The sequence below is a fragment of the Coffea arabica genome, chromosome 9c (genome assembly GCF_036785885.1).
Source record: "Coffea arabica cultivar ET-39 chromosome 9c, Coffea Arabica ET-39 HiFi, whole genome shotgun sequence".
NCBI lineage: Eukaryota > Viridiplantae > Streptophyta > Magnoliopsida > Gentianales > Rubiaceae > Coffea > Coffea arabica.
The window spans coordinates 282,592-293,464 of NC_092326.1; the positions used below are offsets into that span (position 1 = coordinate 282,592).

General features: G+C 34.1%; 1 protein-coding gene across 1 annotated transcript; it reads left to right on the forward strand.

Moving 5' to 3' along the window:
- Nucleotides 1-2,466: 2,466 nt before the first annotated feature.
- LOC113708469 (subtilisin-like protease SBT5.6) lies at nucleotides 2,467-9,992 on the forward strand. The gene is made up of 9 exons (XM_027230925.2): nucleotides 2,467-2,594; nucleotides 2,689-2,881; nucleotides 4,993-5,175; nucleotides 5,527-5,638; nucleotides 6,943-7,495; nucleotides 7,841-7,938; nucleotides 8,045-8,390; nucleotides 9,044-9,257; nucleotides 9,382-9,992. Exons 1-9 carry the CDS (start codon nucleotides 2,520-2,522, stop codon nucleotides 9,906-9,908), a joined length of 2,301 nt encoding a protein of 766 aa, XP_027086726.2. The 5' UTR covers nucleotides 2,467-2,519; the 3' UTR covers nucleotides 9,909-9,992.
- The last annotated feature ends 881 nt before the right edge of the window (nucleotides 9,993-10,873 follow it).

A 10,873-nucleotide genomic window follows, 5' to 3' on the forward strand; every position in this document is an offset into this window, starting at 1 on the left:
AACAACGGAAAGGGAATGCTCTCACAAAAAGGAATATCCATGAGGGATTAAAACACCCATGAAAAAGGTTGAAAGAGGAGCACAACACACAAAGGGACACGAAAGCATTGAAAATCTATTAAGAAATTGATTGAAACCTCTGAACCATGGCACAGCAAACAATCGAGTTAGAAGAGTTAGCTTATATCGATAAAATGGTATTCAAATATACTTGTTTTTAAAGGCATAGAACGAATTGAGAACCCAAAAAAAAAAAAAAAAAACTATTAAACAGAGTACAGAAAACCATCCATCCATGGAATAATAAACACAACAAATGAACTAGCGGGGTCAATTCCTACTCAAATATTTAACTTGTATGTTCAATAAAATCCTCTTACTGACATGGTTATGGTCGAGAGCTAATGCATTATTAATGGACGTATCAATATTTGGCTCTGCAAAGAAATCATCTCTAACTGCATCAAAGTCCTCAAAACATGCCCATGTTGAGTTCAGTTTACAGCTTTTGAATTGTAAAGGCAAGAACAGCGCCAGCCCCCACGATTTCACACTGCATTATGGTCGAGAGCTAATGCATTATTAATGGACGTATCAATATTGAGCTCTGCAAAGAAATCATCTCTGACTGCATCAAAGTCCTCAAAACATGCCCATGTTGAGTTCATTTTGCAGCTTTTGAATCGTAAAGGCAAGAACAGCGCCAGCCCCCACGATTTCACACTGCTAGACTAAAGTAATTTCAAGTTGATATCGCATGTGGTTCGGATTTGAATTAGTCAAGAACATGGTTCGATCGACTCGGCCGAGTCGTCACCGTCTCGGCCCCTACCGATACGATACCGTGACGAAACGATACCGAAATACTTGACTCGCCGACAAATTGGCCGAGTCGTCACCGCGACGGATTGACTCGGCCAAGTCACACCGAGTCACTCCGAGTTATCCCGAGTCAAGACGAGAAATCAGCCGAGTCACATCGCGACGGATTGACTTGGCTATTTCTTTTGCTATTTTTTAATTATTTTTATTTAGCATACTTTTTATATTATTAACAATTTTTAGAATATTAAATACTTTAAAATTGGCGTCTCACCGAGACCGCGACCGATATTCCGAAACCGATATGGAACGTTCCAGGCCGCGACCGCGACTTTGAACCATGGTCAAGAACGAAAATCTAATCCTCATTTTCTATTCAAAAGTTTCTAAACTTTTCACCATCTGCCGGAATAGAAAATGTTCAACTTGCACCTGAAACAATAGTATATTCTCTAAGAATAATTTACTATATATCAACTTGTATGATCCTTGAATGCTTCAACATAGTATATATCTTAAGCATTGAACTTGACCAGAAGACATTAAGCGCTAAACTAAGATTTATCTTTTGAGAAATAATGAAAGTTAAATTATCAACAGTAGCAAGGTTATGGATTATTGGGATAATTGCAGAAACCTCCCCTGAGATTTCTGACATTTGCACTGATGTCCCCTCTAGGTTTAGAAATTGCATTCACTTCCCCTGAACAGTAACAATTTGTTGCAGAAACCTCCCTGACAGCTTTTGTAGAAGTGAGATAAGAAATTTCTTCCAATTTTGCCCTCTTCTTGCTTGACAATTATTATTTGCTTGACAATTGCTTAACTAATTATCTAATTAGTTAATAGTTAAACTAATTAACTATTAACTAATTATTTGATTAATTATTAACTAATTAACTAATTTCTATTTATCTAATTAACTAATTAACTAAAGCTATTGTCTGTCCGAAACTAACAAACTATTTGCATGTTAAACTAATTAACTAATTAACTGCTTAACTAATTAACTAATTAACAAACTATTTGCATGTTAAACTATATGCAGTACGCATTACCTATTTAAAGTATCGGCTCTTTATGAGTATTTTACTTTCAAACATTTAATTTATGATAAAAATATTAATGTTTGTAAGTAAAATTCAAAAAGTGTTAACCATTCTAATGTCTGACCAGTTCACATGTAGGGAGTGAAATGCATATTTTTAAAGTTGATGTGGTAAAAGGTGACTACCTTCAAAACTCAGGGGGACAAAGTATGATTAACCTTTTTTGCTACGCAAGGGTGGCGAAGCAGAACAGTCATGAAATTACGAGGAAAAGAAAAGAAATGTACCGTTCCTTTCAAAATTTGAACGTCCCAATCACCGCAGAACTATTAGGCAGTCACTGAAGTTTACGTAAAATTAAACACTGGTTGAAAATTCTTGACATTGACATAAGCATGCTTCTTACTCAGACATGGCCAACCATTAACATACATGTTTTTGTCAATTTGGGAGAAGACTTTCAGCACAAGTTTTTATCTCTTGGTGAACTTTGAATTGGCCAATTCCATGCACGTGTGTTATGGAAAAATGAAGTTCCATACGAGAATAAAAATAGTAAATCGATAGCGTACTGATTCTTACCCTTTAAATATAATGATGGAATAGGCAAAGTTCATCATCACGAGTTACAATTTCAGCAAAAGATTCATGGAGAAATATTTGGCTGTTTTATGCTTTCTTCTCATTAGTCTTCATATGAAAGCCGTATGTGAAGAACGGCAGGTGAAGTCTTCACTTCATATCTCCTGAATTATCAACTTATTGATTGGCTCTCTCTGTAGTTTAACTAATCACTCCATTATTGCAATTCTTGCAGGTGTATATAGTGTACCTTGGAGAGCACAGTGGGAACAGAAACTTTGAAGAAATAGAGGAACACCACCACTCATTTCTACATTCTGTTAAGGGTTCAAAACAAGAAGCTGAGACATGTCTTATTCATAGCTACAAACACATAATCAATGGCTTCTCGGCATTCCTTACACCAGAAGAAGCCTCCACGGTATCAGGTTAGTAGGGAAATTAAAAAAAAAAAAAAAAGGGAAAAAAAAGAAGAAAAGGGTGTCCAAAACCTAATCTGGGAGAAAAAGGAAAACTGTTAGCCACAATTATCAGGGAAAGCTGCCTAAAGGGCCATAACTCTTCACATAACTCACCATGGGCGATTGAACTATTTTTTTCCTCTGTCCCATGCTCAACTTTTCCAGCAATATAGTAATAATCATTTCTTTTAATTTCAGCAGACTCCCACCAGCACGCATTTAAGAATCACTAGTGGGTTGTGCGCATATTTTAGAAAAAACAAATAATAAAAAAGATATAGAATAAAGAGATTTTTGGGAGGTGATGCAACGTTCATTAGTGGATTAGTTAATCATTTAATCATGGAGTGTAGTCATAGTTATGTATGAGTGGGAGGTTTTCCAAATAAGATGTGTTTAGATAAGGGATAATTTCAGAAACCTCCCCTAGGTTTCTGACAATTTTAGTGAGCTCCTCTGAGATTTGAAAAATTATACTTACTTGCCTTGATTTGATAGTTTTAGTAACAAAATTTTAAAATAATATTGACTTGGAAAATTTTTTAAATGAATACCCAAAAATGCCCTTGTGGAATGAGTTTTAATTTATTTTCCTATACAATTATAAGATTATTTAGTATAATTATAAGGAAAAGGTGCCAAATTTTTCATGTCCATATCTACTATTTGATAAACAATTATAATAATAATTTTATTACTATGATATGATATTTTTTATGGTATTTTATTATGGATTTAGATTTATAAGATAGAAAAGAAAATGTTGAAATAATTCATTTAGAGTTTATAAATTTTTGGAGTAGTGTGATTATCATAATTTAGTAGTGCTTTTGGGCAATTTCTTTTTGATTTATTGTTAATTTTAATACCAAAAAATAGAAAACAACGATCAATAAAAACATTGGATTGTATATAAAATTAACTTGTTAAAAAAATCACTTGTTCGACATTTGATTCTAATAGAAACTTAGAGGCAATAGTAGTAGTTCTATGGTTGTATTGGCGAAAAATTTTAAAAAAGGAATAAGAAGGAAAAAGAATGAAAAAATAATTTTAAAACTCATTCTAAGTATAAACATATCAAATAAGAAAATTTCATTAAAATATTTAAGGGTAAAATTGTTATTTTAAATGACAAGGGAGGTATGTGTAATTTTTTAAACCTTAGGAGAGCTCAATGAAATTGTTAGGAATCTCAAGGGAGGTTTCTGAAATTATCCCTATAGATAATGGTAAATGTTAGAAAGGTATTTTTGCAAATGTTAACACTCTTTATTAACACCAAACCCTTGCTAGTGAAATGTTGGTTAACCTCCTATTGATTTTAACCGCCAAATAGAGCGAATGACCAAACACATTATTCTAAATTTTGATGGTGTGATTTGAGAATATATGTACAGGGAAACAAACTAATAATCCCCTCAGGTTTTGCATGTTATTGCATCACTCTCTTAACATTTCAAAATAGATTCATAATTTATCCGAAGTTTTTATAAAGTGAAAAACCGATTGAAAACACGTTCAATTATGAAGATGGGCTCAATTATGCTCCAAAACACATTTGATGAAATTATAATATCCACTTAAATTTTCTATAATTTTGCATTTATCAATGTAATCTTCCATGATTTTATACTAAGTGGTTAATTAGATCCTCTTTCCATTTAGTAGTTAAGTAAGAGTATTATTGGTACTTAAATTAACAAAATTATAAAGTTCTATCCATTAGAATTCCACTTTACATAAAATCACAAGAATCATGTGGATATTTTGAAATATGATATTCGGTGAAATCACAGCGGAGTTTCTAGCAATTACCCTAAATGAGTAAAATTTAGTTGTGAAGAAGTTAATTATGTGGATAGTTCGGTGGCCGTCACAAGTTGTCACCATATATAGTTGATGGCCATCACAAGTTATTTTTGGCTCCGCCACTGATTCTACCATTCATAAAACAAAAAGTATGGTACTATATCCTAGACATCTAATGTTTGGGAGAATTTTAATGCCAACCTACCTAGACATCTAACTGGTCTTGTACCGTGCTTATGGAAAACAACCTACTCTTGTCTTGGCAGAAATGGATAGAGTGATTTCGGTTTTCCGTAGCCAAACAAGAAGATTGCGGCTACAAACTACAAGATCGTGGGATTTCACCAATTTACTTGAAGCAAATGGTGACTTAAGTCGTGTGAACGGAGAAAAATTACTTCAGAGAGCTAGCTATGGCAAAGATGTTATCGTTGGAGTCTTTGACAGCGGTAACTTTACCTAATAATTTTGGTGACTGACTTCTAGTGTCTGTATGCATACATATGAACCAATTCAATTTTCAAGTCTGACACAAAAGGCTCTATTTTCAACTTACGCGCAAACACAAATGATTTTGTCTAACCTGAATAATAAAAAAATGTTTTTTGACAAAGATGTGTGTTGACGGGGTCAACATTACAAGAGAAAGAGAAAGCAAGAGAAAAAAAAGGTAATAGCGTGCATGCTAATTTAATAGGAATGGTTGCTTGTGGAACAGATTTGACTTAGCACATCACATTTTTGGAATTGGTTGTGCATAAAATAGGATTGTTTTATCTATCTATACTTTATTTTGCCAGGTATATGGCCAGAGTCTCGAAGTTTTAACGATGAAGGGATGGAACCTGTTCCAAAATCTTGGAAAGGTACTTGTCAACAAGGGATTGCCTTTAACTCTTCCCATTGCAATAGGTGAGATCCCCTTTTCTTCATTCAATTCAACGGTTCCTTTACATGATTAAATCATGCGAAAGAAGGCAGGCTAAGAGTTAATACATTATTAGAAGGGTTAAAAGCACTAAACCCCCTAAAGTTTGGTGCCATTTGCACTTTCACCTGTAACATTTTTTTTGTTACATTCCCCCTCCCCCCTTTGACAAACAGTTTCGCAAAAAAAAAAAATAACAATTTTAAAATAATAATTAGTAGAAACAACACTTTAAAATAAGATCTCATTTTTTGTTTTCGGAGAATGTCCTTAAAAATAAATTCTAACCTATTAAAAAAGCCACGTGCCTTTCGAAACTATTTTAAAGTTTAAAATAAAATCATTTCATGTACAAAAAATAATAAAAATTATTATTAAAATAATACCATGTAATTTTAACAATACAAAAATATTCTATCAAAATTTTCAAATGTTCATGACATGCATATGAGAGATATTTTATAACATTGGTATCTCACCTTGGATTGTAAATTGTTTGAGATATTTTTACTGTAGCACTTTTTGTGATGTGATGTATATGAAATAAAAAGATAATTGGAAAGATAAAAAAGTGTGTTGGAAAATGTAACGATAATGTAAGCAAATAAATTTTGGCAAATAATCCTCTATCCAAACAAACCACTTTGAAGAAGCATACTTTTAACAATAACAATGGTTTGAATTTAATTAAGATGGTGATTTTTTTTGTTTTCCAATAAAAGTGGAATGTATTTGGAACTTAGTTCTTGATTTTCTCAAAAGAAATAATTGCATTGCTAAATATGGTGATATGAGAAGCTCGGACAAGAAAAAGAAGAAAGAAGAAAAATGGAGATGAGGGTAAATTTGAAACACGGTAAAAGCTGATATGGCTAAACAGAAGGCGTAAAGTGTAGCAAAAATAATTGAGAAAGTACAAGCGACATCAAATGTTAGGAGGCTTAGTGTCTTTAACTCTTACAGAAATTCATTCATATTCATGAACACTTGTGTGAAGTATCTTGTAAAAGAAGATATCTAGGCTCCTTTAACATTCTTTTTTTGAGCAAAAGGATCCATAGGGCATTAATTTACTCTTCACAATTTGTGTTTCCTCACTACAATTCATTGAGAGAAACATGAAAGAATATTAATTAAAAATGAATACCTTCAGTGCATTGGCTAATCACATCAGTTAATTTGTAGGGACTTCGTTTTTTTTTCCTTTTGCACAGATGAGTTTTTGCTTGATTTTCTGGTGACTTGAAATTTTAATTGAGATGTGATCATTGCCAATTACTTGTTATAGGAAAATAATTGGGGCTCGATACTATCTAAAGCATTATGAGGCTGAACTTGGCCCTGTTAAGGAAAAAATGGAATTCCGTTCACCTAGAGATAAAAATGGTCATGGAACTCATACAGCATCAACTATCGGAGGACGAAGAGTTCCAAATGCTTCTTCCTTGGGTGGATTCGCCAATGGTACTGCCTCTGGTGGCGCTCCTTTTGTTCGCCTAGCCATCTATAAAGTCTGTTGGCAACCTGATCCTCTAAATGTTGTAGTATGCCCGGACGGTGATACGCTTGCTGCCTTCGACGATGCCATCAAGGATGGTGTTCATGTTATTAGCCTCTCTATTGGTGGCAACACTAGCTTTCCGTATGCTGAAGATGGCACTGCAATTGGATCATTGCATGCCCTGAAGAGAGATATCATCGTGGTATGCGCTGCTGGTAACTCAGGGCCAACTCCATCATCTGTGGCAAATGTAGCTCCATGGCTCATCTCAGTTGGTGCTAGTAGCATTGATCGAATATTTCAATCAACAATTGTGCTGGGAAATGGCCTGATTGTTCAGGTACTAAAAGATAATCCAGCAATCTTAAGATTAAACATTAAGATTGCAAATGGACACTTAGATCTTTAACTTTTCTCAAAATATGATTTTGCTACACTCAGAGGACACTTACTGTATATGTTAACAAAAAGATCACTAACTGCAAAAGAAATGGTTAAAAGTGTACTATATCATTTGCTATATAGTACTTGCCATTCATTATTTTTGCCAAAAAACTTTTCTTTAATCAGAAGAGTCACTGTCCATCAATTGCAACATGCACAAATAAAAAAAATTTTAGTGGCAGCATGGCAAGTTACTTTTGTTTATATCATACCAAAAGTTGCATTTTAATCTTCACAACAGGGGCGTACAGTAACGCCATTGAGAAAGACGAAGAAGTATCCTTTGGTGTATGCAGTTCATGTGGAAATCCCGGGCAAAACCACCAATCTGACTACAGGGTTTGCATTTTCACCCTTTCTTCTGTTTCTTTACTCTTTTTTTTTTTTAAGATTTCGCCTTGGATAATATACACCATTTCTACTCATTTATGAACAAACCTTACAGGTGGTGCTTTCCTGGTACGCTTTCCAAAAAGCATGTCAAAGGCAAAGTTGTTTTCTGCAGGGTAGGATTCATTTCTCAGGCATTGGAAGTAAGAAGAGCAGGGGGAGTGGCTGCCATTTTTGGCAACCCTTACGTCGGAAAAGGAGTATATGAAATCCCTTTCCTACTCCCTGGAACAACTGTGCTTCAGAATGATAGAGCAACAATAGTGAGTTATATATTGAATAATGAAAATCCAACAGCAACACTTTTCCCAGGAAGAACTATTATTGGTACTGGACCAGCACCATTTATGGCTCCTTTCACATCACTAGGTCCAAATGGAATTGAACCAAATATTCTCAAGGTAATATTATTGTTTAACATGAAAATTCTCTAGGTAATTATTGTTGAAGTAAATTAATGCGATCCATAATTTGGTAACGGAACAATATTATTACACTAGGGGGAAGGAATTCAAAAGATTCAAAACAATACAAGTGTTATCTGCATAGAAATATTAGTGTTTCTTCCTTCCACCCTATTTTGAGAAGGGTATGAGTAATCTTTGTGTCGTTAACAGTTTCATGTCTATTACATAGAAAATGATATATTATCATTTGGAATAAGCTAACATACCGTGCTCTAAAAAAGTTTTTCTCATCCAAATTTAGTATCCTGTTTTTTTTTTCATCTCCAGATTCATAATAGAAAGAATTGTAGCTGTTCTCTTTTACTCAATTCCTCAAAACTTATAACTCAACAAGTTTAACTCGTCCAGCAAAATAAGAATAGTTATGCTTCTTAACCAAAATACTTACACTTTTGTCAAACATCCACGAGATTAGCCATTTAAGCTTATGATAGAGAATACCCATTTCATTTTATTTTTTTCCAATCTAGTTTTGCACAGTTCTCTCATGGATTTTAAAATTCAAATATTTAAATTGATTAGTTTTTTTTTTCCACAAAATATTCATATTATTAACAGTAGTTGGTTGAATTCTTTCATTCTACCAGCCAGATATTACTGCTCCAGGACTAAACATATTGGCCGCGTGGACTGAGGCATCGCCTCCAACTCAGCTTCATCAAGATCATCGAGTTGTTAAGTATAACATTGCATCAGGAACTTCTATGTCTTGCCCACATGCTTCTGCCGTAGCTGCATTGCTAAAAGCTATACATCCTGATTGGAGTAGTGCTGCAATAAGATCTTCTCTAATGACCACAGGTTGTACATTTTTATTACTTTTTACACCTGTTCAATATAATCTCTAATTGACATATAGGTTAGTATGTTATTTTCTTCTTCGCCTCATCTGTACAATTTTTTTTTTTTTACTTTCTTTACACAGCAAGAAGGGTCAACAATGTACAGATACCAATAACAGATGCAGTTGGAAATATAGCAACTCCTTTTCACTACGGGGCTGGGCATTTTCAACCATCAAAAGCTGCAGATCCTGGACTTGTTTATGATGCAAGTTACGCTGATTACCTTCTCTTCCTCTGTAGTAGTGGCACAGCTTTTCTCGATCCATCATTCAAATGTCCAAAGCATGTACCTCCTCCCAGTGATCTTAATTACCCTTCACTTGCAATTGCAAAACTCAATGGCAACATGACTGTGAGTAGAACTGTCACAAATGTTGGTACAGGTAATAGTACTTACACAGTAAGCATTGTACCACCCCCGGGCTATACCGTTGAAATCCTTCCAACAAAACTCTACTTTAGTAAAATAGGGGAAAAACAAAGCTTCAGTATTACAGTAAAAGTTGCTGCAAGTATAAAGGAGACAAAGTTTGAATTTGGATGGTATGCATGGAGTGATGGAGTTGGTCATGTTGTTAGCAGTCCTATTGTAGTATCAGCAGCATAACTTTCTTGAAAAGCATAACTTTCTTCAGTACTTGTGTTACTTGACCAATATAAGATGTCGTTAATGTTTCTCTTGTTCTGAGTATTCAGGTATTGTAATTTCTTCTTGCATAATAAAATGAGAAGGGAATTATAGTTTGAAATGGTCATCCCTTTTGAGAAATGTTGCTTGCATCTCATTTGCAACATATATAGTATTATGGGTAAATTATATTTTACCCCCTGTGGTTTACCCTTTTTTTTTTTTACATAACCCTCCTATGATTTCAAAAGCTATACATAACCCCCTCATGGTTTGGATTAAAGTGTCAAAGTAACGGAAATTGTCACTTGTAACGGAACTTCTAAAAATGTCAAAATTACCCTTATAAATACATAATGCATTAACCCCGTATGATTTTTATATTTTACCATATAACTCCCTTATGGTTTAATACTTTACCATATAACCCCCTTATGATTTTCAAAATATACACATAACCCCCCTTGGTTAATACATAAATTTCAACTTTACATAAGGGTATTTTTGACATTTTAGGTGACACCGTTATGATTGATCATTCCCGTCACATTGACACTTTAATTCAAACCATAAGGGGGTTATGTATAACTTTTGAAACCAAAGAGGAGTTATGTGAAACAACGCTAAATCACAGATGGTAAAGTGAAATTTGCCCTAGTATTATCGACTATAGATGTTTACCTATCTCAGCATCCATCATATTGAATTGAAATCTAATGCTACTTGCCGTCATAGTTATCGACCCTATGTATCAGTTAGCTTATAGACAAGCCATTTGCATCTCATCCATCTTCAAGCCATTATATTACATTGACAAATCGGCCATGTATAAAGAAACCAAAAACTGCTCGAACTGGTCTAGTCCGAGTTGACTGGATACTGAGGCTTTTACTATACATATTTGACCGTTTTTCTAGTCATGTTTGATTGAGCTATGAAGCCTA

What these genes read in the sequence shown, in the direction of transcription:
- LOC113708469 (XM_027230925.2), top strand. Translation starts at nt 2,520, where the DNA reads ATGGAGAAATATTTGGCTGTTTTATGCTTTCTTCTCATTAGTCTTCAT. An exon ending in AGAAGCCTCCACGGTATCAG is followed by an intron (nt 2,882 to 4,992) that starts GTTAGTAGGGAA and finishes TTGTCTTGGCAG; the next exon opens with AAATGGATAGAGTGATTTCG. An exon ending in TTGAACCAAATATTCTCAAG is followed by an intron (nt 8,391 to 9,043) that starts GTAATATTATTG and finishes TCATTCTACCAG; the next exon opens with CCAGATATTACTGCTCCAGG.